The 27,613-nt window shown below is 45.6% G+C and overlaps 3 protein-coding genes and 1 long non-coding RNA gene across 7 annotated transcripts in view; 3 read left to right on the top strand and 1 right to left on the bottom strand.

Annotated features, from left to right (window-relative positions):
* The window catches only part of ccny (cyclin Y), a 37,804-nt gene extending 30,283 nt beyond the window's left edge, over nt 1-7,521 (top strand). For all 4 annotated transcript variants that reach the window (XM_079361716.1, XM_079361717.1, XM_079361718.1 and 1 more), the window contains 3 exons: nt 1,005-1,171; nt 4,588-4,750; nt 5,498-7,521. In XM_079361716.1, coding sequence (XP_079217842.1) covers nt 1,005-1,171; nt 4,588-4,750; nt 5,498-5,614 — 447 coding nt within the window. In that variant the 3' untranslated portion in view covers nt 5,615-7,521. The remainder of the gene's footprint in view (nt 1-1,004; nt 1,172-4,587; nt 4,751-5,497) is intronic.
* Nucleotides 7,522-13,838: 6,317 nt separating this feature from the next.
* LOC306835251 (gap junction delta-4 protein-like) lies at nt 13,839-15,216 on the top strand (the record flags this gene model as incomplete). Its single annotated transcript, XM_079361693.1, has 2 exons — nt 13,839-13,902; nt 14,054-15,216. 2 exons carry the CDS (start codon nt 13,839-13,841, stop codon nt 15,214-15,216), a joined length of 1,227 nt encoding a protein of 408 aa, XP_079217819.1.
* A 6,042-nt stretch (nt 15,217-21,258) lies between these two features.
* LOC306835285 overlaps nt 21,259-27,613 on the top strand; it is an 83,322-nt gene continuing 76,967 nt past the window's right edge. Inside the window, exon 1 of the long non-coding RNA XR_013780607.1 lies at nt 21,259-21,403. This is a non-coding gene — a long non-coding RNA (uncharacterized lncRNA). The remainder of the gene's footprint in view (nt 21,404-27,613) is intronic.
* fzd8a (frizzled class receptor 8a) lies at nt 24,152-26,863 on the bottom strand. The gene has a single exon (XM_079361703.1). The coding sequence runs from the start codon at nt 26,459-26,461 to the stop codon at nt 24,716-24,718; it is 1,746 nt and encodes a 581-aa protein (XP_079217829.1). The 5' UTR covers nt 26,462-26,863; the 3' UTR covers nt 24,152-24,715.

The raw sequence follows: 27,613 nt of genomic DNA, 5'->3' as shown, positions 1-27,613 counted from the left end.
ATCAGCGTCTGACATCTTGTTATTGTGGTTTGCACCTGGAGGAGGAGGAGGAGGAGCAGGCAGGAGACTGCAGAATAAGGAAGGCTGCAGAGTGAAGGATGAAGCGTTAGACGGGGAGAGCAGAGGCTAATAAACACGGAGGAGCTAAAGGAGCTGCGGTTTACATAAGGGAATGGATACTGCATAATTACAAGATTCTGATGTGTTGCTTTGAAAAAAATCAGATCAAAGACATCCCAATAATATTACTACTACAGGAATATGGTATAAAGTAGAGCTGCAACACAGCAGCACGCGGGAGGAAGTGCTTAGAGGAATCTTTTCTATTGATTTGCTTCTTTTAGCCTCGTTTGCACCACGCGGTCCGCTCCGGGTCGCTGCTCATTTTTTGGTGTTTTCACTTTCAGAAGTTGAGAAGGGGACAAAATGAACTTATCCGTACTGTACTACCTTTTGGTACCCTTCTGTTGGGCTGCAAAGCTACTGATCTGACACTAAAGGATGGAACTAGACTCTGATTGGTCGAAAGAATCTTCACTTCCCTTGCAGCGACAGCGGTAATAAAAGACGAACTGCTGCACGTTTTTAATACCCTGTTCGTTTGGAGGGAGTCATTTCAAGGCTGGTTTTGTTGTTTTGAGCTTGTCACCCCCTCATGGACAACTTTGGAGGTGCAGACCTCAGAATCTTTGTTTCCTGTGTCGCACTCTTCTCCTTTGTTGGATTTATTGGCTCTTTGCGTTGCTCCGCTGTGATTCAGTGATGCGTAAAGCTACGGTTCTTAATCAGAGTTTACTGTACAGAACTAAACCTGACCGCTCGGGGGAAAGAGGCGGGAGAAATGGGCGGACTTAGTGGCAGGCGAGGAGAACGCCTCCAAAAGGTTTTTTTGTTTTCTCTTTGGATATCTGTGTTGTTTATGTGTGAATATAAATGTGGACATAGATGACATTAAATAATTCAGAAGACTTGTGATTGACTTGTGGCTCACGTCTTTGTCCCAGGTGTACTTGGAGAGGCTCCTGACCTACGCTGAGATCGACATTTGTCCTGCGAATTGGAAACGTATCGTGTTAGGCGCCATCCTCCTGGCGTCCAAGGTGTGGGACGACCAGGCGGTCTGGAACGTGGACTACTGCCAAATTCTCAAGGACATCACAGTGGAGGACATGTGAGTCGCTACATGCACACCCAAACTAGCAGGAAGTCAAGGACACACGCCGCCGTCAAGGTCAACAGAGTGCAAAGTTTATGTGGATGTGATTCCGACACTGTTAGAATAAAGATCATAAGCTGCAGAAACCTGCAGTCAGACATTTGGAGATAATTGTGAGTCTAATCACTATTTTGACCATTTCACACATTCAGTGGTATTTTTAGCTCACGCTTCATCCTTCCAACAACTTTTTCAAGAATTGGGTCAGCAGTTTTTTCTTAATCCTGTTCAAACAAATACAAACTGATTTGAGGGACTTAGAAATGAAAGAAAAGCTCTAAACACTCACCAGAAGAGCTTCCGGGCTGAGGTCAGTCGTGCAGAATATGTGGGAGTGTCACCCACCTGGGGGAGGGGCTACTGCCCTTTGTGATGTCATGAAGGGACACATCTCCAAACGGCCTGTTTGAGCACACGTTCTCTGACTTTTCTCATCATTGAGGGGTTTGTAGAGAGACAGGAGACACATGTTAGAGTCAGAGGAACATGGAGAAAGGGAGTTTGCAGAATATGTCACATGAACAGAAACCATTTTGTTTTGTCTGTTTGCAGTCTAACAATTGTGTTGGATGGATCTATTTTCCAAACAGGATTGTTGATATTTCAAATAAAAACAGTTAATCTAAAACAGTAAGGATTGTAAAAAGAATCCGTTTTTACAGAAGGAAATACTGCAGGAAATACTCGACGACAAGAATTAGTTTAAAAGTTCACTTTGTTATCTACACGGGTTAATTAGTTTGACAGCCAGCTGAAGTGTATTTGGATTCAGTGTGGTTCGAAGGACTGTTATTGAGCGTCAGGTGACGCCTCCCTGTGCCACATGGTTCCTCTGATTAATGAGAGAGGAGATCCAGCAGCTTCTCCTGCGAGGGAGGAGCACAATCACATCATGTCAGTCATCACATGAACATGGGAGCGTCACTGGACCTGTCTTTCTTCCCTTTTTCAAGATATACTCTTTTATTGGAGAGACAGAAGAAGTGATAGAGAGGCGTGTTTCTTACCCATGTAATCTTTATGATGACCCTTGTGACCCACTGAGATCCTGGACCAGGTTCAATAAGGGTTAATCAAATAAGAAGCGGGTAAGGAGCCACAGGTCGGGCCGCTTTTTTTCCGAGGATTCTGTACATGAGGCACTTGAGCCAACCACTAGGCCACAGGTGCCCCGTGTAGCTCATTTCCTCTAGATGACTTCTCAGGGCGAATACATTGAGGGAGATGTGATGATAAAAAGAGATAGTGTTGCATCAGGAGAGGTCTCTGTCGAGCTCTGTGCCGACTCATTCAGAGATCCTGTTTAAAGTTTCTGGGGCTGAGCTGCATGTTTGAACGCACCCCGGCTTTACTTGGAGTTTCTCCTGCCTGCCTCCTGGTATTTATTCTGCAGAGAACCAGAATGAGCCAAGGTGAGAACACAGCAGGATACAGTCAGGAGAGAATTCCCCTTTTCATAGTTTTGAGACAGAAACTCGTCTTCTGTCAGGTGAAAATTGATTTTTTTTTTGTCAATGGAGTCTGGTGGTCTGAAGAGAGCAGCTGTTTCTGTTTCTAAAAAAATGATTTTACTCTTCACAAAAATAATCAGCTGCTAATAGTTTTAAAACACTTTTTTTTTTCATTCACATTTTGGGTTAATTTGAGTGTTTACAGCGAGTTTCTTTGTTTCATAACTGAGTTATTCAGTCTCAAATTAAACAAAAATAGAGCCAGTGTTTAAAAATAGCAGACCTCCCCTTTAAGATGATCCCACTTTCAAATAACACCTTTGTTTATCTTGTGGTTTGCAAGTGAGAGAAGAAGCATCTGGAGTATCCGAAGCTGTAAGCCACATCCGTTTAGCTCCACAGGAATCCTGGCTGGATTGTTGGGAGGGGGAACACGATGCTGTGGACGTGTTGCCACTGCTGCGTCCTCTGACCCCCTCGCTACATTCACCACCTTCCTGCACAAGTGTATTCTTGTCCCTGGGCTCAGGTCAAACACAGCTGTGACTCTGAGCCACCTGTTCGGGACTCTCTCCAGCCAGCAGAGCCCGGCCTGTGTTTCTGCTGATCTCCCATGTGTCACCTCACTGGACACAGTGAGTCAGAGATTTCCACATGGGATCAATTGAAGTCTTTTTAAATCCACGCACGGGAAGCTCGCCCCCCTTCTGCTCGGAAATAACTGCACGGGGGGGAATCTGCGTGGAAACTACGAGGAGCGGAGAGAAAAGAAAGGGAGGAGAATAGCTGAGCGAGTGCCACGCTGAGATTTAAAAGAAGCAGCGTTATTAGGCAGAGTTTGGCGACAGTGGAGTCTAAATTTAGCTCGTCTGTTGCTGCACGCCTCGAAATGTGCGTGGGAGGAAAACAAAGGCCTGGAAAAGAAGAGCTGGATGCTTGTTCTCCTGCAGGTTACAGGGCAGAATGGATCGGTCCGAGCGTTCCCAGGGTGTGGGATTAATCCTCTCTCTTACACACACTGCTCAGAGGCCTTTGTGTAGATGTGACTTGTTTTCAGGACGAGGGGAGGCTTCACTTAGGTGGGTGTGCTGGGGATTTTCTTGGTGTATGTGAGCTGCTGCTGCACATGTGAAATCCCAGCCGCCGCCTGTGAGGTTGGTCTTAAGAGCCTCTCACAGCTTTGCCTCTCTGTCAGTCTCTCATTATATTGGGATGTATTTGTAGACTCGGGCTGTCACGATACCCGAGTTTAATAAATTCAAAAAGATTCTAAAGTATCGGATCATTTTGTTTTGGTTGTTTTCATCGGAGCAACATTTCCACGTCTGTGCTTTCTCTCTCACGGCAGCTTTCTGATAAAACTAGTCGAGCTTAGTTTCATGTTCGATTCCATTGATCATTAAATCGATAACTTAAAAAGCATAATTCATCTTCTCCTTGATAGTCCTGTTAGCTTGGTCATTTATGTTTCTTATAACCATCCAAAACCTCACAGGAGCTTTTAGACCCGCTTCCTTTCAGCCTGTTAAAAATCTCTCTCTCTCTCTCTCTCTCTCTCTCTCTCTCTCGTCCTCTCTCTCTCTCTCTCTCTCTCTCTCTCTCTCTCTCGTCCTCTCTCTCTCTCTCGTCCTCTCTCTCTCTCTCTCTCTCTCTCTCTCGTCCTCTCTCTCTCTCTCGTCCTCTCTCTCTCTCTCTGTCTCTCTGTCTCGCTCTCTCTGTCTCGCTCTCTCTCTCTCTCTCTCTCTCTCTGTGTGTCTCTCTCTCTCTCTCTCTCTCTCTCTCTCTCTCTGTGTGTCTCTCTCTCTCTCTCTCGCCCTCTCTCTCTCTCGTCCTCTCTCTCTCTCTCTCTCTCTCTCCCTCTCTCTCTCCCTCTCTCTCTCGCCCTCCCTCCCTCCCTCCCTCTCTCTCTCTCTCCTGCAGGAACGAGTTGGAGCGTCAGTTTCTGGAGCTGCTGCAGTTCAACATCAACGTGCCGTCCAGCGTTTACGCCAAGTATTACTTTGACCTGCGCTCGATGGCTGAGGCCAACAACCTGAGCTTCCCGCTGGAGCCGCTGAGCAGGGACAAGGCCCAGAAGCTGGAGGTGAGAACCAGCCAGCGCTGCTGTCTAATCCTCTTCCTCCTCCTCCTCCTCCTCTTCGCCCCTGGGCCAAACTGCAGTTAGCGTTGATGATGTTTGAAGCATCATTTCCTCCTCAGTCTGAAAGACCGGATTCACTAACGACACGTTTAATGTTGGAAAACAAAGTCTTTATTTGTTTGTTAGGATTCCCATTAAAAAGCAAATGAAGCAGAACAGTCCACACGAATCAGGACACGATGTTTGCCCCTGCTTGCTCTGCTTGCTTGTTGAGTGCACATTCACATCTCTTAATATAGAAGTAAAAAATCTATTTTTTTCTTGAGCTCTTGACTGATTTACGTTTTGTATTGTTTTATCATTGGGGCCTCTGTGGTTAGTGATTCATACTACACTATGTATGGAGGCTAAAGTCTCTCTCTCTCTCTCTCTCTCTCTCTCTCTCTTTCTCTCTCTCTCTTTCTCTCTCTCTCTCTCTCTCTCTCTCTCTCTCTCTCTCTCTCTCTCTCTCTCTCTCTCTCTCTCTCTCTCTCTGTGTTAAAAAGATAAATCTCTTTCTGAATATTTTAAGCGAATAATCACTCAAGCAGGACAAAACTAAAAATAGAAAAGTTTGCGTCCTTTTCTTTAATCCTGGGATTATAAAGCTTGATCCTCTCACTTTCTGATCACACTTTTCTGGTGTTTTTTAGGATACATTTCCTGCCGCTCTTTCTCTCTGTCTCACCTCTGCTCCGTCTGCTGTTTCAGGCCCTCTCACGGCTCTCTGACGATAAATACAAGGACTTGAGGAAACAGGCCAAGAAGCGTTCGGTGAGCGCCGACAACCTGACGGTGGTGCGGTGGTGTCCCGCCATCATTTCCTAACATCGACCGCCCGCAGCACGGAGATGCACCTGTGTCACAAACTGAACTGTGTTTCTGCCACGTCGGCAGGTTTAAAGCAGGTGGGCTGCAGTCCTGTGGATATACACACACACACACACACACACACACACATCTGGCACTTTGACCAGTGTGACTGCACCCTCTCTGGTTCTTGTACATTAACGAAGTCCCACTGGGTGCCTGCACTGAACCAAACAGAGCTGAGCTGAACCAAACTGAAGTGTGAGAGTGAGAGTTGTTCGAATGAAAGCTGCAGAAGAAGAAAGAAAGAAAGGAGGCCAAACAGAAGTGGAGCCGGCGATACGAGAGACTGTGTGTGAAGAAGAAGACGACGACGGCGTCCCATAATCCCCTCTGAGGCTCGACTGCGGCTGATTGAGCGAGTCAGCTTGTACATTCCTTTTATTTTAATCTCCTGCTTCAGTTTCTCAGCCGAGGCCCGAGGTGTTTTGTTGACAGGCACATCATGAAATTCTGAAACGCTCGATTCCTAGATTTGCTTTCTAGTTTGTGTTTTTTCTGCTCGTCTGCATTCCCATCCTGCAGAAACGTCGGCTGCACATCCAACACACACAAACGAAACCCCTCTCGACATGTCCTGACAGAGCTCACAGTATTTATTGACGTTATAGACGTTTAACTCTTTCATTACACAGAGGAAGTCAGTGTTTGTCCCTGGGGACTTTTTACAGGACCGGGTGAATTTAAACTGAACCATTCCACTTACTGAATCTTTCTCTGAAGGCGTTCTGACCAAGAATGAAGTTAAAAAAAAACTTAAAAAAATGTTTTGCACAGTGTGATTTTACACAAGGTCACTGCAAAAACACAAACAAACACACATTTGCCCTTGCTGATTTTAAGCGCTGCTTTGTCAGAAGCCAATCAGTGTTGATTGTCTGTCGATTCAAAACAAACAATTCAAAAATAAGTTTGCTTTTCCTTTTGCAGCGACACCTCACAAAGCATCACCTTTAACTTTTCCCAACTCTGCATCGTGATGTCATCGTTTCTGCATCTTTTTTAAAGCCCTTAGCAGTATGACGGATTTCAGCCTTCAGGTGAATGCTGCAGAGACTGAGGGGCCGGGGGTCTGCGGCTGAATCAGAACATCCTGGTGCTGATTCTAACTAGGTCATCAAACTGGGGCACGAGTCGGCCTCGAGCAGGGTTCATGACATTTCATGTTCCAAACGTTTCTAGAACGGAGAAATTCATCTGTGTCTGAGCGAAGCGAATAAACAAAGTAAGGCAACGATTTGCTTCACTTTTGGTGTGAGCACATTTTCACCTTAGAAGCCCCGCCCTCAAATGCAGCCCTGCCCTCAAACGCAGCCCTGCCCTCAAACACAGCCCCGCCCTCAAACGCAGCCCCGCCCTCAAACGCAACCCCTCCCTTCAATGCAGCCCCACCCTCAAACGCAGCCCTGCCCTCAAACATAGCCCCTCCTTCAAACACAACCCCGCCCTCAAACGCAGCCCCGCCCCCAAACGCAGCCCCGCCTCAAACAGCCCCGCCCCCAAATGCAGCCACGCCCCCGACACAGCCCCGCCCTCAAACGCAGGACCGTAAGACGTCAGATGTGAGAGACGCTCTGTGGAGCCTTGTGGTGCACTTCTTGATTCACTGCCATCGTCCCGACCTGTGGTGCCTGTAATAAGCTACTTTATCACGTCTCCTCTGTCTCCTGGAGGAATCGAACAAACCAATCCAAAGTCTGTCTTTCTGTTCATGGCTTCTTTTTGTACGGTTCTTCCAGCTTACACGTACACAGCACAAGTGAAGTATTGACGTTTAGGAGCCACTCGAAGCTTAAAGCATGACTCTTCAGGGTTCATTTTGTTGTTTTGAGGACTGAAACAAATAAAACGAGCATTAACTCAAACCCTGCTTTCAAAAAGATCGATTGTATACCTTTTGCTAAATTGTTTCTGTAAAGTGTAAATACAGTGCGCGTGTGCAGAATCTGTAGACTTACATTGTACTGTAAAAAAAAACAACAGAATGATGTAGAATATTTATATGGGGTCAGTTTTTACTGTACATGTTGGGGAAGCTTCATTTGTTTAATTCTTTGTTTTGAGGACAAATGGAGTAAAGTCAAAGAATGATCGTTTGGAGTCACCACTTTAGATTTCTGTCTGTTTTCTCGGGACATTTTTTAATGTGTTCAAACTTTAAAGTTCACATATAGTCTTCTCCTCCTCTTCAGGTGAAATCAGTGTCCTCGCTCCTCTTCAACATGTGTGTGAAGTGTGTTGTTGTAAATCCACTCTGATCCTGTATTTGATCATGTCTATAAACCCCTCTATTTCAGCCCTGCTCAGAACAGGCTGTTTCTGTGTCTGTAGCTTTAAATATGTAAATGCAAACACATACAAGGTTTGAGTTAAAGGTTAACCTTTAACCTTTAAAATCAGGTTTTCATTGGTTAAATAAAGTGCATCTCACACACAAAGAGGAGCCATTCAAACATGAGTTAGGCTTTATTATCTCATCTTATGATCAGCTGCAGCTTCCTCCTCATCAACACTGAACACACAGGGAAGTGTTTGCTTTGTTTCTCTGCACTGAACCTGGTTAAGAGACCTTTCATTCACTTTTTAAATGCATCTTTCTCTATTCGACAAAAGGTTCAACAATTCAAATGAGACATCAGCGTACTCTCCTTAAAGCCTCTTGGTTCATTTTCCACATTTAAGTTCTGTGGTTTGTAAAGTTAAAAGAATCAGTCGGCCCTGAGCAGTGAGTGTGAGTGAGTCCCAGTCCGGATCAACGGGTGGTCCTGGCCCGGGACTAAGGCCAAAGGATCGGGAGCCTGCTGGGAGAGTTCAGGGCTTCGGTTGGTTGTGACCCGGCTCTCCCGCACACGAAGAATGAAATCAGAAATGGACTTGAGAGAGCGCGGCGGTTTGGCTTCGAAGGAGTGAAAAATAAGAGTTCAAATGTGTCTTTGGGAAGGTTGCCGTCGTGAGGTGTTCAAAGATTGTATAACCTATTTATTAAATGTGTGTGTGTGTGTGCGTGCGTGCGTGCGTGCGTGCGTGCGTGCGTGCGTGCGTGCGTGCGTGCGTGCGTGCGTGCGTGCGTGCGTGCGTGCGTGCGTGCGTGCGTGCGTGCGTGCGTGCGTGCGTCGCCTTGTGCACTGAACTCTACCTCTGCATAGAGTTTTAGTTTTTTTTCCTCCTGCTCCGTCTCTTTGATGATCATCACACACTCTGCTTCATTCACAATAACACCAGTGGACTGCTCGACCTTTGACCTCTCATTCGTTTTTTTATTTTTATTGATCGATATTTTCTAAAACTTGTCCTGTATCCTGTCGTGGTCGTCGTCGTCGTGTCCTTTTCTTTTCAGTCTTTCTGTTCCTACTTTGGATCTTTTCCTCTCTCTTTGTTTGTATCTATGACTCTTAGAACTGCTCCCCACTCTTCTCTTCTGAAGCAACGTTTAGAAAAAGCTGTACGAGAATTAAACTTTGAAACCTTGCAATAAACCCATTGTTTGTTTTTTTTCCTATAAAGCATGGGGCTGTGTGCTCGTTATTTAAAATGATTGTACTTTTTCTTTTCACTTTCTGTGCCTATCACTCATTATGTAGACTTTGCATATGTTAATATAAGCCCCAGGTTAAAACACTGATCACTGCTGAAGTAAACCAGCAAATACAAAACACCGACCGTTATGTCCCTCATGGTATCATAATATGTCTGATGTATTTTGTAATTGTTGGGTTTCTTCTCCCAGGAAGAAGCTTTTAAATGATGAAGAGTACGTGGTAACACAGAGACTCATCATCACTGAGGGATACATTAAATCCTCCTGTTCGCCTTCATTTGCATTTCAATCGCTGCTCTGGTTCCTCCTCTACAAGAGGTGGAGAAGTCACTGCCCAGCGCCTCCAATGAGCGACTTCAAATATGGACAAATGAAATATTCTGTACACAAACGGGGAAATCTCATCGACTCAGTGCAGTGAAACACCTCAGATGTTGTTTTGCACTCAGAGTCGTTTCAGAGGAGCTTTACGTCTCTGCAGGACACGTGACTGTGGTTCTCACCTGCCTGTGCAGCGAGGGAAGGTCGTCCTGTTATCTTGCATTGATTTCTCTGATGGATATCTTAACACACAGCAGACGTGACATCATCCCTCCTGGGCGTTGGTGTGGACGGGTGAGCCAGCGTTCCCTCACTTAGTTTGACAAAGATATGTGAGACAAATCTGGCTCACATCTTTCCCTACAGGGAGACGATTTATTCACGACATCACGACTCAATGCTAACCAGCTCTTTGCTAAATCTGTCTTTAGTTTATGAGAACTTTTCTGTGTTGTAGACAGATTTCTGCAGATGCCAAGGCAAAAAAAGAAACGGCTTAAAGACATCAATGAACTCAATAGAGCTGAGGGAAACTGTATTTTCCTGCGCTGATTTCTATCTCTGTAATGGAGTATGAACGCCCTTCATAGCTTTGCTTGAGGTCATATCAGCGATATTTAAAAAAGAAACTGCTAAGAAAGCGTTTCTCACCCTCTTTTCTCTCCAGTTTTGACAATTAGTATCATTTCCCTGCATGCTAACTATCCTCTCACTTCAGAGCTCAGAACATTTCCCACCTGTCCAGCTGTTTCGGCATCAAACTTTTCCCGCCTCACTGGTTTACTTGATCAGCTACCTGATGCTGCAGCTGTTTCCTGCAGACCAGACCATGTATAAATACACAGGTGTGGTCACGGACACCAAACTGCCCAAATTAAATCTATTTAGGGGGCAGAAGTAGCTCGGTCTGAAGGGTCTCGGGTTGGGAAGCAGATGGTTGAATTCCTGATACGGAACAAATCTGGAAATCATCCAATTCACTAAGTACTGTGGATGTGCTCAGAGCAGTGTCCTCGCTCCTCTTCAACATGTGTGTGAAGTGTGTTGTTGTAAATCCACTCTGATCCTGTGTTTGATCATGTCTATAAACCCCTCTATTTCAGCCCTGCTCAGAACAGGCTGTTTCTGTGTCTGTAGCTTTAAATATGTAAATGAGCTGTGTCTGACCACGCCCCCTCTCTGGAAGGGCTCGGGTGTACTCGCTGCTTTCTGGCTCCATGGCCTATTGTTTACGGTGAGAAGGCAGACTCAGAGGGCAGAACAAACACCTAGCTGTGGGAGTGTCACCCACCTGGGGGAGGGGTTACTGCCCTTTGTGATATCATAAAGGGAAAATCTCCAAACGGCCTGTTTGAGCACACATTTTCTGAAAAGTGGAGCAGGCAGAAGACGGAGAGGATGGACTTTTCTCATCATTGGAGGGTTTGTAGACAGACTAGAGACACATGTTAGAGGAACATGGAGGAAGAGGATTTTACATGTTACCTTTAAACATGAACTGAAACTGAACAATTTTTTTCGGACTTTTTAGTGTAAACTCAACGTCTCTGTTGTCATGGAGCGATTGGGCTCTAAAATATTTATCCTGAGGCGGAGGAATGGAATCACTGCTGAAGTAGTGTGAGGTTGTCTTCTCTTGTTTTCATGGAAGGAGGTTTATCACCCTGATTATAAACCCAAGGTGCAGTTTACGTCTATGATGACAGGAAGTGAAGAACAAAGAGTCCCTGCCTCCTCACAAAGAACGAGCCTGTCTCTGCAGTTATTAGAAGCCGAGGAGGAAAGGAGAGCAGGTGAGGAACAGAACAATCTGAGACCGCAGAATGTCACAGCAGAAGTTTCATGTTAACTGTAACAGTTGACTGAGGAGAAACAAGAGCATCTAAAATTACTACAGAAAACAAAAACAGACATCTGAGTAAAATACAGTAAGAGATGAATGACATGTGGTCTGAATCAGAAAAACAAATCCAAAAGGGAAATAGTTTGTTTTTTTAAATGATTTAAAGCTGGGTCTTATATAACTGGGTAAATTATTCCAACAATAAGCTCCTCCTCTGTGTCCTGAAAAACACAGGATGGAGTAAGCTGGCTGACCTCGTGTTGTCATGGTGAATTTGAGAATTGAACTATACGTTCTCTAAACACATTTGATGATCCGTCCATGGATCAGGATTCATTTCCTGGAGCTACTTTCACACTAACCAGGCAGCCCTTTAGATCAGACGCCTTAAAAACATCCAAAACAGATTTTCAGAATTGTGCTTTGACGACGTTCTACCTTTGTCATCCAGCAGGACAGTTTACAACCTGTCAAACATCCTCAGAAAGTTGCCTTTAAAAGCTTCTTCCGTTGTTAACGGCTCACATGACAGGACAGTTATTTGAACTTTAAAACCTTGTCACAGCTTGTAGAAAATATGAACCAGCGTTTTGGAACAGTTCCCTGCTGGCTTGGACACTACTGCACACGCTCTTTACTTTAACAGGATGTGAAGTCATTGCAGGTCACGTGCTCCACACAGGTGTGCCTTGTTGTGTTGATTGTGTGCAGGATGTCGAACTTACAGAAGACAGCTTGAGGATTCGGCCACAACGAATTTGATTGTAAGCATCCGTCTTTCTTTGCTAACAGTTTATTTAGAGTGGAGACCCATCATTTAGCAGTAAATAAAAGAAGAACATGACTGTGTTTCTGAGCAGGTGATACGAGGCTGAGGAGGAAACGTACTAATCTTTTGTTTGCAGTCCTCGTTGTGTCTCTTTGTATTTCTGCCACTGATAGCTTTAATGTTTATGCATGATCCATCATTTCTTTAACTGAATTGTTCCTTTTACTTGCTGCATTCGTAATCGTCCCTTTAATTAACCAATCTTTCATTTAATGGCCTCCTGAACCAAATGAATAAACCAAGGCTCAAAACGTGAAACCTAAAGAGACACTGCACAGGTGAAAGGTTTAAACCAGGAAGTTAATACTCAAGAAAAAGAAAAGATGAGAGGAAACAAAAGACGAAAAGATGAGAGGAAACAAAAGACGAAAAGATGAGAGGAAACAAAAGACGAAAAGATGAGAGGAAACAAAAGACGAAAAGATGAGAGGAAATAAAAGACTGCCGAGGGTCTCCAATCCAAACTCAAAGAAAAAACCAAACCTATCTCGACCTGCAGTCAGGGGAGAAAGCTCCTCATGTTGAGCTGCACAGAGACTCTCTTATCTATCTGCTCCTCTAAACCCTTCTCCTCCTCCCTGAGTGGAAAATGCACCAGGCAGAGGGAGGAGGGGTGTGAGACCACAGGGCTGCACGCTGCAACCCTTAAAATGAAACCTTTAAATGAAAGACAGGCGTCATTTTCTGTCCCACTTGACAAGCCAATTCTTCTCCAACCAATCCGGTACACATTCCCCTCTGCAGCTTTGCAGTCCAGTCAAATGAGCCATGTGGGATTCGGACTGTGAGCCAGAATTGGGGCGTTAATGACCATTGATCTGTAGTGATTATGAGCCGAGCTAACTGTCTTTAGCCGCGTGTCCCTCCGGATAGAGAGACCCTGAACACGAGGTCGATGCAGCACGTGATTCAAAACGGTTTCATGATGGACATCTGCACCATGATGGAGTTTTTTGTTTTCTACAACGAGGTGCTCATTTCAATCTTAATTTGTGACACGTGAGCTTCTGTTACACTTGGATTTGAAACGACTGACCTTCTGAGTCATAAACTGGCATCAGCTGTGGGAAAATACTATTTACAACCATGAGCTAATCCTCGGCCTGCATATCTTTATGTTATCTTAATTCAACACCAGGAGATGAAGCAGTACAGTAAGTGCTTGTGTATTTACAGAGCAGCCAGTTTGAACACGCTTTGCCATTGTGTTTGAGAACTTAATACAGCAATTTAGAGCGAGTAAGCCAGGAGGCTGGTTTCTCTCCTGTGAGGACGTCCAGCAGCACCAAAATATCTCTGCTATGCCAGGACGGCAACGTGCCTGTGGAAGTGTGTTAAGAATAGACCCACAATGGGGCTCGCTCCCTTCTTCTGTTGTCTGAGGTCGGACAGTTGTCTGCAGGGAGAGAGCTCATTTCCATGGTTTTCTTCAGACGATCAGAGGCTCGGGGTGACTTAGAGGGATCAGATTGGATTTTACCTGCTGGAAAGGAAGAGAGTCTGACTACTGCGGGAACATTGTGTCCGCCGACCTGGAGGTTATTGTGCAACTGGAAGCCAATGTGCCTCTGGGAGGAAAGGTTGGAGGAGATTTAGTTGCTGGCTTATCTTTGGGAGTTTGGACTGAGAGACGAAGATTTTGGAAGCAAGCATGGCTGTAACAAATGCCTCTGAGGTCATCCTTATCTCTGTCAATCACAGCATCACTTTGATGGGTGAGTTAACTTCCTTCACACAGTTTCTGGTCTTCAACAAATCTGAATAAAAATCACCTGGTTTGTGTGCAAATAAAAAGGCCTCTTCAGATTGGCTTCTTTTCGACCTTGACTTCTTTGCTTGATTTAAATCAGGTTTTTTTGTTCCCAGGAAAGGTGTGGTTCATCGTGATGCTCTTCCTCCGCGTCCTCATCCTCCTGTTCGCTGGTTATCCGCTCTACCAGGACGAGCAGGAGAGGTTTGTGTGCAACACCATCCAGCCGGGCTGTGCCAACGTGTGCTACGATCTCTTCTCTCCCATCTCTCTGTTTCGCTTCTGGCTGGTGCAGCTTGTCACCTTGTGTCTCCCCTACATCATCTTCATTATCTACGTGGTCCATAAGGTGTCAAATGGCCTAACTGTGGATTTAGTTTCTGAGGAACAAGTCAAGGCCTTCCCGTTGTTTAAGATCCGCCAGGAACTGTTAAAAAAGACGTCTGTGAAGAAGAGGCCATCCGTGGCTGAGCGGAGGTCGATGCAAAGCTTCACAGGCGCCTACATCCTCCACCTGATGTTCAGGACGTTGCTGGAGGTTGGGTTTGGAGCAGCTCACTACTACCTTTTTGGCTTCTACATCCCGAGAAGGTTCCTGTGCCAGCATCCGCCATGCACCACCCAGGTGGACTGCTACATCTCCAGGCCCACGGAGAAGACCGTCATGCTCAACTTCATGCTTGGCGTTGCCGCTTTGTCGCTCATTCTAAACATGCTGGATTTTATCTGTGCCATCAAACGCTCGGTGGAGCAGAAGAGCAAGAGCAAGATGCTTGTGGAGAAGATTTATGAGGAGGAGCACTGTTTCGTCTCAGCTGCTGGAGGAGCCTCCAGTGGAGCAGATCCAAACGCCTCCCTGGCTCAGCAGGATGTGGAGGTTGAGGCCGGTCAGACGGGGAGTTTCAGGAAGAGGCGAGGCAGTAAGAGCTCATGTGTCGGGGGAGTTCTCCCTCCAGGTCTGGAACATCTCTCCAGATGCTCTCCAGGCTGCAACACCAATGGGAACAACGACTACTCCGTGACCCAAGACGAGGCTCCGGAAAAGCACGGCAGCGAGCTGGCTCTTTGCCCTCCAGAGCCAATGGGGACGCCGAGATCCATCCGCGTTAGCAAGCGCGGTCGACTCAAACCGCCACCACCGCCCAGACGGGACCTTGGATCCACGGCACCAAACGACGACGTTTCCATAACAACCTGTAGCAGGAGGGTTGGTCAGTACACGCTGGTGGAGCTGCAGAACAACGAGGACGGGCAGGAAAAGAGATCCGAGTGGGTGTGACTGAGAGGGCTCGCTTGATTCATTTATTGTCACATGATTCGGGAGACTTGGACAAATAGACGTGGGAGATTCTCTACCCCGACGATTCCTGTGCAAACTTGTGGTGCCACAAGAAACCAAATCAGGGTTTCCAAATGGGAAGACTCCCTCAAGTCTAAACAGAAAATGTTGAGATATTTTACATTTAATCACACGGAAACCGAGCACACGAAATCATATGCTGGCAAGATTGTCAAAACTTTTCTTCACAATCCATGATTTGCAGATCGTGGGTGCCAGATGGGAACGTTTTCATACGTACCTGCACAAGACGGTTTGGTCGGTTTGGCCCCGGAGCTATTTAACATTGAGAACGAGCAGGAGAAACAGATCCGAGGGGCCGTGGTAAGAGGGTTGGATTTATGTATTTTAAGCTTATATGGAAGACAAGACGTGGACGTGGGGGATTCACGTACTCTCAGAATAATCTGACAAATGAGTTTCCTACAGGGCACAATCGTGTGACGCTCCCTGAATTTGACAGACTTGATGTTGCGTTTCGCTGAAACTTTTCAGACCGAACCAAAGGTCGCTTTGAAGGTCAGAACTTTGTTTATTGACCTGGTATTACATCCACTGTTTCAGCCCTCAGAGAGCTAACAGTGCCCGTCGACGGGTGTGTCTTTACCTAACTGCTCCAGTAGAGCTGATCAGCACGTGTTGGTGGAGCTGGGAAGGAGCCCAGAGCTGTGGAAGGGTTAAAGAACAGACCAGTGTGGGCTGCGCTGATTGATTTAAAAGGTATTTTAGACAAGTGGATGTAGGCGATTTAGAAACATTACATTTCTTAGAAGCTCTGAAAGTGGAGAACATTTACAAGAGTTGCAGAGTTGACAGAATTCACTTTTTATTTGAGCATGTTGACAAAACAGATGAGTCCTCGGCTTGATGGTGTGAACGTGTTGCAGGTCACTTTTTGGCACATTTATAATGTCTGAAATGCAATTAGGTTGCTTCCTATGTAAAGTAGAGCGACTGTCACATTATGGTGTAAGAGATCATAAACACACACAAGTCAGAACAACATCCAGAACCTGGGAATGGGACAATATTTAGGAGCATTTGAATGCAGCATGACAAACACTTCCTTACTTTTCTTTAACTTGAGGAGAATCCAAAATGGCAGCGCATTCAGCAGACACCTTAAACTCCTGTGACATAATCAAATCTGCGTGCGGTGGGGTCACGCGATCAGATCCCTCCGCCCGTAAGGAGTGTCGGCTGAGTGATGCACAGAGACAACAATTCAAGGCATGAATACGAATGTCAGCCTGAAGCGTGCTGAAACAAACATCAACCTTGAGAAATTCTAAAAGAGTGCGGCCCACCTGTTTCTTCTCTTGTTGTCTTTAGCCCCTCCTCCTCCCCGGAAACACTGTCCACAAACAAAGGCGAGCCTTGACCCGTCCTACATAACCCCGACCTCCCAACACGCTCTATGACACAAACACAGAACCCTTCGTCTTTGAGTTTGGGTCAGAGGATCCTGTACCTGGCTGTTTGGGTGACCGCTCATAACCTGGCGATGGCGGTGCTTTCGAGGTCATAGAGGGTGGATAAAAATGCGGTCTCAGAAGTAAAGGACGCTCAGAAGGCCAGCACAGGCTCACAAAGCAATTATGTTCCCCCATAGGAGCTCTGTATTTATGGAGACAGCTTGTCACTCTATTTCAGGGCCTCGCAGAGCTTAAGAGCAGCACAAACACAGAGACACAGAAATAGAGCCGAGGAGGGAAATCTGCTCTGTGCCGGCTGTGGCTTTGGTTTCACCTTGATCAAAGCTCAGATTAATGTGGGTCGCACACCCCAGCTACCTTTGTCACAGATATATATATATATATATTTAAAGAGAGAGAGAGTGTCTGCTCTATTGTTTAATTAACTCATTCCCTGTATTTTCCTGAAATCTTGATGACAGTGAGGAGACTCCTGGTGAATCCTCCTCCCAGCTGTATCTGCCTCTCTGTAGCTGCGGGGCTGCTCTCTGTGTAAACCGATAGCTCTGATCTTACTCCTCTTCAGGTCTCTTTGAAGGTGACAACAAAAGCTCCTGGCCTCATATCTCACCCACTCTCTCCCCTACAGTATGTACCTGAGGTGACAGCCTGGGGGGGGGGGGGGGTCTGATGGTGCTGCTCCTCCTTCATTTGGACTGGCGACACACACAGAGAGACAAGATTTTTAAATCTTAAACAGTTTTTAAAAAACGTGGAAGACCACGGACATGAGGACGTTTTCAACCAATCAACATTGAAATCCTCTGAATGCCCACACTGGACGATTCTGCCAGACAGTGAGAGCAGTGAAATAATCTTAGTGACACTCGAGGAGGGCATTTGGACAAATACTCGTTCGCACCAATCCTACAATCAGGCCACGCCCCACATATCGGGGACACATCGAGACCAAAATCGGTCATATAATCGTGCAGTGCGTGGCCAGCCTTACAGCCAGCATTTAGTTCAAAAGTCAACAGAGTTTAAGTTACTTTTGCTTAATGTTATAAATGATCTGACACCATCACAGATTCTCTCGAGGCCATATTTAGGCTAACACAAGCATCATTCAGTCATATATGAGTGAGTGCTTGCTCAAGGGTACCTCTGCTACTCTCCAGCTACTCAACCAAAAACCTCTTTGTGCTCCTTTACGTGACTTCCTCAGATCTTCCTCAGTTTTTAACATATGAAACAATGCTTTACCTTTTATTTAAGTGCAAACAGTGAATGATGAAAAACCTGAAACTGAGGTGTAAAATAATTTAAAGTCCTAAAGGAATCTTTGTTGCATGCTCACTTTGTATTTTCTTGCAGATTAAAACTCATCTGGTCCTTAATATTCACACAGTTTTATTCCTATGTGACTTCCTGTTTATCTTCCAGAACAATAACTTCATGTGTTTGATATCTAGCGTGTCTGTGTTTCACTCGTGGAGCCTCACGTGTTAAATGATTTGTTTTTATTATTATGACATTTCATATTATGTTGTTATTTCTAAAGCACTTTATATTGAAGCCTTTCTGTTTAATCACTCCCTCTGTGCTGTAAGAGCTGCAGCTCTGCTGTAGTTTGGGGTCATGCTGCCCTCTGCTGGCCTAAAATGTGAAACGCTTTGTTTTTCTATTCATCTTTATGTGTTTGTATCTTCTTGCAACAATTTCTTTCTTTCAATAAATGTGAAACAGAAACATCTGGTTGATAAAACACCTACTCCTGCATGAACAATTACAACCCAAATGTCAGATCTTTTTCAACCAATCACATGTATTTAATTTATAAAAAAAATATGCACATGACAACATGGTACAATCCACAACATGCTTTAATAGGGTAACTTTAAATCTCTTGGTTTGATGGATTCATGACAGAAAGACATCATCTAGATAATGGCTCCATCAAGTGGACAGTTTAGGGTATTGCAGTTAACCAAATGTTTTTGGTGGAAATGTACGGCCGAGTATGAGAGCCACGCTAAAGAATGTTTTGAACTAAAATGTCAAGTCTCTTGCGGTGTCTTTTCAGGTTCCTGATACTCATGACCATGAGACGCTGATGTGCATAAAACACCAACTCAACTGATGGGATATTTATAGATCTGATCACACCCCTTCCACAGAGACACAGCATCCTTGTCTTTGCACAAAGGGCTGCTGCTCTTCTGATATAAGTGTTGACTAAAATAACGACTTTACAAACTGAAAGGCAGCATGTGCAACAGTTTACACAGAAATCCAGCAGAAATCCAGTGTGTCCTGTGTAAATGTGTTTCTGAGTCCTGACTGTCTACAATGAGGGAGAAGGTCTCCATACATCCATTAAACACGTCAGGGATCAAATCAACAGTCAACCACACCAAAGCATGACATCATGATGGCTTCATACACATCTTAAAACTATTTCTGTAAAAGCTTAAATGGGAGTTCAGTGTTTGGACTCAAAGCTCGCCTGATGTTCCTGAAAGCAGCGAGAATCTGGGAAAAACACTCGGCGCTTCAGATGAAAGAAGTTCTCCTTTTGTGTTCTCGTCAGTCAGAGAGTGAAGGACTGAAGGAACACAGTGTTCTGAGTGTGTGTGTGTGTGTGTGTGTGTGTGTGTGTGTGTGTGTGTGTGTGTGTGTGGAGGAGGGGGGTCCTTGTATTGGATGAGGCAGCAGGGGCTCACTGTAAGGACTACCAAACCACTCTGAGGCATTGTTACCGTGCCAACGGGGAGCCAGCCATCTTCATTAGTCTGAGTCTAGAATACAGCTGTTGTTTTTCTTTAACATCTCTCCCAGCAGACGTCTTCTTAAAGTCACCTTTCTAAATGTATAAACCAAACTGTAACAGCTTCAGTGACGTCCTCCTCGTCCCTCAGAAGCCATAACCCTGCAGCCCGAGCGCCGCACTCGTCTGTTCTCCAACATCTGCGTCTGCAGTGGCCTGCTGGGACTCGTGTGTGCCTGAGCTGGAGGTCAGGAGCTGCAGCATTAATCTAAAGTGGGTCACATGAATGCAGGGTCAATGTTACGCTTTATGCAAAGAGGAATACACCCCCGGACATTCTGCTTTTTATTGTTCATCTTCCACTGACAAATGTAATCTGGAAACTCGGAGGAGAAAGAACTGAAATCATCCAAAAACAGCAAACAGGAAATACTAAAGGAAGAGTCCACAGACACATAATGTGACCGTATCTGAATATTTTTAATTGTGCAAAAAGCAAATACTCCACAGGAACATGAATAAAACTGACACGGGGAAATAAAGAGAGGCGGTGACTGCTGAGTAAAGATAATACAACAGCAAAGACAAAGAAGGAGGACAAAAGACAACAAAGCAAAACGAAAAACAATAAATGAGAACTTTTAGAGCACGTTTACCTCAAACATACACGTTTTTATCCAAGACATGAAAACAACTTTTAAAAACTCAAAAAGGAGAAAAAATGAAACTGATAGACTCTGCATGTGTTTAACAAAAGTATCTTAATATTGAAAAATTAAAAATATGAGAAAATAAAAATGTAAAAGGAAGATTGGCCGCTTAGCCCAGCTGACGGACAAAATTGTCCTCGCTCTATTATTAATAAAAAACAACATAAAGGAGAATATGATGAATAGTTTAATGCATTTATCTGTTTGTTTTTGTTTTGTTTTTTTTGTAAAACCAAGACATGTTTTTGGACCTTGTGTTTCCATAATGGTCCAGATTCTATAATGCAGTGTGATTCAGATATCTGGATGTCCACAGCTGCCACGTCTCCTCCCATGCATTGAGATGTAGAAAGCAAAAACAACATTTCCCAGGTGAATCGTGGGGATCAATAGTATTAAGAAGCACAACCTGCCCATCACTCCTCGGCTCTCGCCTTCCCCTGCCTCTCTTCAAACAGCTGCATCAATATTTCAGAGACAGCCGTGTCAGGATGATCCTCGAACACGTGAACCTGGAGTGAAAGGCAGACAATTCAATCAGACCAGCTGCGAGGAAGATTCTGGATCTGAAGGAGTCCTTTCTTTACCCCTCTGCTGCTCAGTCAATCCGCCTGAAAGCGTCGTGGTGAAGAACAAGCTCTGACAAGATGACCTTCGTACCACGTCCATAAAGTGTCCGAGCCCTGACTGTGTGAAGCTCCTCTCAGACTTTCTCCTCAAAGTTAATGATCATGTTTGGACGAGGAGCAGGCCGAGTGTGTGGACGTCACTGTGGTCGAGTGTCTTCATGTTAAAAATCAGATGTTGATGTTGAGGGATTTTCTCTGAATGCTGCTTCACTTGTGATTTCTTCACAGACCTTTCATCCTCTTTACAAAGACTCGTACTGAACTATCAGTTGGTTCACCCGTCTCTCATTACATCAGTACTTTTAACACCTCATATTCATCTCTCCTATGTTTCCTTCAGCAGTGTAGCAGCTGCTGCGTGTGGCTGGATCATCATTCATTGAGAACACCTGGGCATGGTGTTCCCACTTCCTCCATGTGGAGACAGGCAGTGCTTCCAAACCTGGAGTCCCCTCTCCCCGTGCTGCATGCTGTGAGGACCTTCTGTTCCACAGGCTGATATTTGTCCCTACTTCGTCTGATTCATTCAGCGTGGAAGTGGCGTCATTCGCCCGCTTCATGTGGGTGACGCTCCAGCTCTGATGTGATCTGCACACTGGCTCAGTAAGTAATCCAAAACAACTACACATTTGAAAGACGTGTAATCCATTCTTGTTTTTTTTCATCTTTGCTTGTTTTGATTTGGAGGCACACCTGAAGTGACGTTTTATGTTTAAATTCGCACAGCATTGTGGGAGTTAATATGTGGGAGTTGATACGACTAATTTCCTGAAAAGGATGCATCCAAACAAAACTACACAAATCCTGGATGTTAGCATCCATCCTGACATGTTTAGTCTGGACCCAAAACATGCAGACTGAACGAGCAGGAGGGTTCAGACTACTGAAGAGTCTGCACTCCGTACTGTGGCTTCTCAGAACGGGTCAGAGAGACAGAGACAGAGACAGAGACAGAGACAGAGACAGAGACAGAGAGAGGCTGCAGCTCATTGCACCTCTTTCCTTTTAGTTAAATTGTTAAATTGATGTGGTTATGGATCGCTGTTTGAGAGCATGGTAACTCTGTGTCTCCTCCACTCATTTGTCCCAGGCTTTGATTTCTCGTGTGACGAATATCTTGAGCACAAGCTGTTTGATGTAGGGCTCAAATTTAATATGTTTGAATCGAGTTTAATCTTCAGTTGTCTAATTATTGGTCCTAAACTTTGACTTCTCTGCTCGTGCTGACGGTTTGTTGCTCTTTAAAGGGAGAACGAAACGCCACAAAAACCCTTTTGTAGATGCAGCTTGAGAAGTACTTAACAAGGCGAGCACGCGATGATGCACTTTAACCCTGACAGGAGAAACTGTCCAGTGGGCATCTGTGGAAGCACTTTAGAAAAAGACATGCACGTCTCTTATTCTGAGTCGTAGAAAAGCTGCTCACCCTCCAAATGTTGTTCTTTCATGTAAACAAATAAAGCTGCACAGTGCTGCAAGTCTTGTTCTAAAGCTTTCTGTCTGCTCTTTTTAACCTTGATGTGTATGGCTCTGTGTTGGATGTATCTTTGAAAGATGTGCACCTTTGAAGACGCCTTGAACCTGCAGCGAGTCAGACGTGTCGTCAGAGGAGACTGAAGGCATTTCAGGATGTTAGATTGTGTTCAATGTGACATTAGAGTGTCTGATCTGCAGCAGAGGATGAGAGCATGGACCGAGGGAAACAACGTTCAAAAAACGTTTTTAATAATTACGCTCTTTAAATATATTGCTGAGAAACTGATCAGCTTATTTCTGGGATTTCTCTGACTTCACACTTCTTAAAATGCTGAATTATTATTTCCTCCCCCTCTTGTAGTTTTGTCTGCTATTGTTTTGTTCCCCAACATAAAAAGAGAGCAATCGGTCAATCCAAACTTCTTTCCCCCTCAGTGATTGTTAAATGTCTGATTTGATCGAAGGAGAAGCAGAAAATCCTCAAACCTGCGTCAGAGAGAAGAACAGAAGAATGTCTCTGAAGATCTTTCTGCTTCGTTCATGAGCTGCATGTTTAAGATGAGAACTGGAAATGTAAACATGATGACTTCATTCTTTTAGACTTCATGTCCCACTCCACAGTGTGTGGTACTTCTCCCACCACTAGGTGGGGCTGTATGTTAAAGTCAGTGTGAGCTCTGCAGCTGCACAGTGACTGACTGACTGAGGTTTCTGAGGTAAACACCAGCAAAACAAACGTCATGATTTTGAGCAACAGGGATTACCAGTGGGAAATAAATCACAGCATTAACACGTGTGCAAGATTTTTACCAAGTGGAGAAAAATGCAACTTTTTACTAGATTTAAACTCACACACTTTTTCTTAAGCAACTTCACCCGAGTATTAAAACTACTTGGACTTGCAGGTGAGCTGCATGAAGGCAGCCTGCAGAAAAGCTGCTCCTAAAAGTTCAGTGTTTGGTTCTGGATGTCTCCGCTGACACGCAGATGTAAGATGAATGTGTCTCATTTACTCTCTGGACCGATGCATGCCGACACCACACTGAAAAGAAGGTGAACATTTTAAACAAAGCTGTCACTACAAAGCCCTCTGTCACCATTGACCAATAAATCAAAGACATTTCTCCTCTGGGTTACACTGTATCATCCCCCTGCCAGCACACTGGCTTAATTGGGACTAAAGCAGATACATTTGTAGCAACAAAAAAAAATCCCCCACCTCGATTAGGCCCCTAAGATGTGAGATCATGTGAACAGACCACCTGTGGGGCTTTCATTGCTTTTTCAATATCATTCATGTCAAGGCCCCTGCACTCGCTGACACAGCTTGAGCTGAGGGAGAAGATGTTTCAATTCAGACTCTGTGCACAGAAAAAAAAAACCCTAAACAGAAGACGCAGGGGGCTCTGGCAGGTTTCAGCTCTGACAAACCCCAGAAAAGAGAACTCCCCCCCCCCAAAAAAAACGCTCTTTGAATAGCAGGACGTCCATCAAAGCATCCAAATGGGGACATTTAGGGGGAACCTTGGCACATCAGACAGACACTCCTAATACACACCACCTTTCTTCTGGGCTGCTAAAAAAGAAAGATCAAAGTTTGTGCAGATGAAAAGGGTCTGTTCCCTGCATTTATACCCCCCCCCCCCCTCCATTCAAACACTCCCTCTTTTTACTAAATTAAGAAAGCGGGCTTCAGCAGGCATGTGAAGAGGACTTTAACAATTATGGAGATGCTCCAACTCAACCCCTGCCTCTAATTACTGCTCTCTGATGGTGAAGAGGGCTTCCTCCCAAAGAAAACCTGCTGTTCCTGTCGTCCTGAGCGCCACAAGAATCTGAGCCCTGCACGAGGAAAACACTGCACCAGAGAGAGAGTTCACATTTATCAAATGTTTTATTGTCAAAATAAAGGTTGTATTTGCTTTTTTCTCACAAAAAGAGACATCTACACTTTGTACAAATTTACAGTATAGCTTATAAAGTTTTCTTTATACACAAATGTACAGTTTTGTTTTTACATAACTTTTATATAAATACATTTGAAATTACAAAAAAAAAAAAAAAAAGACCCGTAAAATAGTTGGGCACTTTTAAGGCTTAATTTAAACCATCTTTGACGTGATTGAATTGTACATTGTTATCTGGCACTGTGTCAGCAATAAAAACTCTTTGTATGAAGCTATAGGAGCCAAACTGTCTCCCTGTCTGTCGAAGGTAATGCCCAGATTGTGTGTACCTCTAATCCTTCTACACAGTGAGGTGTGTGATGAATGCCAGGTACTTTGTACACCCTGTAGAGGTGAGTTAGGGGGAGTTAAGGGGGGGGGGGGGGGGTCACCTCAGCAGCAGTTCATTTAAATGCAAATCACTTAAGACAGGGACTGATGGGTTATCTCCCAAACAATTAGCAGTCCTTATAAGAGGCTTTTTTCCGCTCATTCAAACCTGGGACAATGGCATCTGTTTGGGGCAGGACACGGAGCTGGCCGTGCCTGACCTCCACGTCAGGCCGGTGCTCACGTCACTGTACATGGAGCCGCTCGTGCCTTTGCTCCCCCAGCAGCATCGCGTGCAAAAAGTCCTCCATGAGTCCAAAGTTTTCCCGGACCAGATCCACACCCCGGACGTGATGCCCACCAGAAGGCACATAAAGTACTTCAACATAAAAACGGCGTAGTCCGGACTGCTGCGCTCCCTCTCTAACAGGCAGTTGGAGCAGTTGTGTGTGATTTCCCAGCTCTGCCTGTTGTGCTGCTCGTAAAAGTAACATGCCACAATGATCGTGGCTGGCACCGTGTAGAGCACCGTGAAGATGCCGATTCTGATCATAAGTTTCTCCAGTTTGTCCGTCTTTGTGCCCCCTTGTTTAATGACGCTGCGGATCCGGAACAAAGACACAAATCCGGCCAGGAGGAACATAGTGCCAATGAATAAATAAATCACCAAAGGGGCCAAAACAAAGCCCCGCAAGTTGTCCAAGTTCTGGTTCCCCACGTAGCAGATCCCAGCCACAGAGTCCCCGTCCACGGAGCTCAGCGCCAGCACCGCGATGGACTTCATGCTGGGGATGAGCCAGGCAGCCAGGTGGAAGTACTGGGAGTAACTGGCGATGGCCTCGTTCCCCCACTTCATCCCGGCCGCGAGAAACCAGGTCAGGGATAAAATGACCCACCAGATGGAGCTGGCCATGCCGAAGAAGTAAATCAAGAGAAAGACCACGGTGCAGAGCGCGGGACCGGTTGTCTCATAGTGGATGTGCTCCAGGTCGAACTCCCGGTTACAGGCAACTTTTTCATGCCCGGCGATCAGTCTGACTATGTAGCCGACAGACACGAACATGTAGCAGGCAGAAAGGAAGATGATGGGTCTCTCTGGGTACTTGAAGCGCTCCATGTCGATGAGAAAAGTTGCGACGGTGGCAAAAGTTGACACGAAGCACAACACAGACCAAAGTCCGATCCAAAAAGCGGTGAAAGCCCGCTCGTCGTGCGTAAAATAAGGGTTATGGCACGGCATGGCACAGTTTGGTATCTGTCCTGTCTTTACCCGGTTGTAAAGCGGGTGTCGGTCCGTGTTCACCGGCACCATGGGCTCCAAACACTTGCAGCCCGGCTCACAGGGCGCCGAAGGCGGCTTGTATTTCCCAGGCGCACCGGGGCGGCTCGGCTTATTTTTAGGAGGACTGAATCCCTTCCCAGGGTGGTTTGTGGGTTTGGACAGGACAGGGGACACAGTAGTGGAGTCCGTTCTGTTGTAGTCCATGCACAGGGTGTCGGGGTTGCCCTGCACCGGCAGCAGGTCACACTTCATCCTGTCCGGCCAGGGGAAGCCGTACTGCCTCATGAGAGGCGCACAGCCGGCCCGGGCGCGCTCACACACGCTCCGGCACGGCGGGAGAGGTTTCTTATAGTCCTCCAGGCAGATCGGGGTGTACATGCTGCACAGGAAAAACTTCAGGTCCGGGGAGCACTGGATCTCAACCAGAGGCCAGAACTGGTGCACCTCCAGCCCCGCTTCGTCCTGCGTGTCGTGATTAAACTGGTTCGGCATGTACGTGTAGTTGTAGCCGATGCCCTTACACAGCGGCACGGAGATCTCCTGGCAGGTGATCTCCTTGGCCGTGGTGCAGCTTGATCGGGGCAGGAGGGCGAGCGAGAGGAGCAGGTAAATCCCAAACAGGTCCATCTCTCCGGCGCGTCGTGTCCCCCCTCTTCTGCTCTGGAAACAGAAACGAAACCTCCGCTTCTCCTCCGCTCCGGTTAGATGTCACGCAGCGAGCCCATCTCGCTCCTCTCAGGATCTTGCACGGAGTTGCAAGCAATGTGCAAGCCGTGTTTACTTTCAGCTGAGGAGGAGGAGAGAAAGCAGCCTTCGGGGCGGCGAGCAGCAGGCAAGATGGCTGAGAGGAGAGTCCACCTCTCTGGAAAAAGCTCACGGTATCCTCACAGAGATGGTTCAAAAAATTAAATAAAAAAACCCAGATGCAGCTGTCAGATTGCTATAAAAATGTAAATGTGGGCCTCGTTTATGTCTCCAAAACACAGCCGGCTACATTCAGTCTGCTCGTCCCACCTCTGTCCCGGTTCCCATACAAATCAACAGCTTCGAGACGACGCGGAGCCGATATATACAAGAGCCATGCAGGCGACACCCTCGGCGCTTCTCCTCCAATCACAGAGCGGAGGGGGCGGTGCTTTTCAGCTGTCGATCAAGTTTCCTAACTACATGTTTTGTTATGTAGCTTATAATCATACTGGTTCTGCCAGTGTGTGTGTGTCTGTGGCATCGAGCAGCAGGATGGAGAGATGCAGTAAAAAGTCACTCCAGCTGAAATACAATCATCACTTTGAAGTATTTTTAAACCCAGTTCATATCTTTCCTGAATTAAACTACAATACCATTGTATTTAACCCGCTGAACTTCTAAAGTTAGCAACCATTACAAATGGCAAAACTGTAATTTTACGCGTGAGGATTATAATTAAGTCATTATTCGGCAGGAATGAAGCCTCGTGACGCATTTTGTAGGAATGCTTAACATACTTTCCCCCCATACACTCTCACAATGAGTGAACTTTTGCCTTGGCTTCTTTCCCCACGCACGTCATCTTTGATAGTGTAACAACAATAATAGTAACATGTAGGAGGAGGATTGTTTCTCCTTCTGTGTGAGTGATGAGGGAATGTGTGAGAGAGAGGCCAGTTGAGTAAATTGGCTAATTTGCGCATGATAAGACTTCCCGGGGAGCTGTCTGTCCTTGTGAAAAGCTGTTTTATTTTTTAAATGAGGTGCTAATGTTTCGTTTAACGCTGGCACAGAGCTCCGCGGGAGGCGTAA

This window comes from Symphodus melops, assembly GCF_947650265.1.
Source record: "Symphodus melops genome assembly, chromosome: 14".
NCBI lineage: Eukaryota > Metazoa > Chordata > Actinopteri > Labriformes > Labridae > Symphodus > Symphodus melops.
Note: the sequence above shows the minus strand (reverse complement) of the source record. Positions and strands in the feature narration are given on the sequence as shown.

Coding starts and splice junctions, on each gene's coding strand:
- fzd8a (XM_079361703.1), bottom strand. CDS start 26,461: ATGGACCTGTTTGGGATTTACCTGCTCCTCTCGCTCGCCCTCCTGCCC.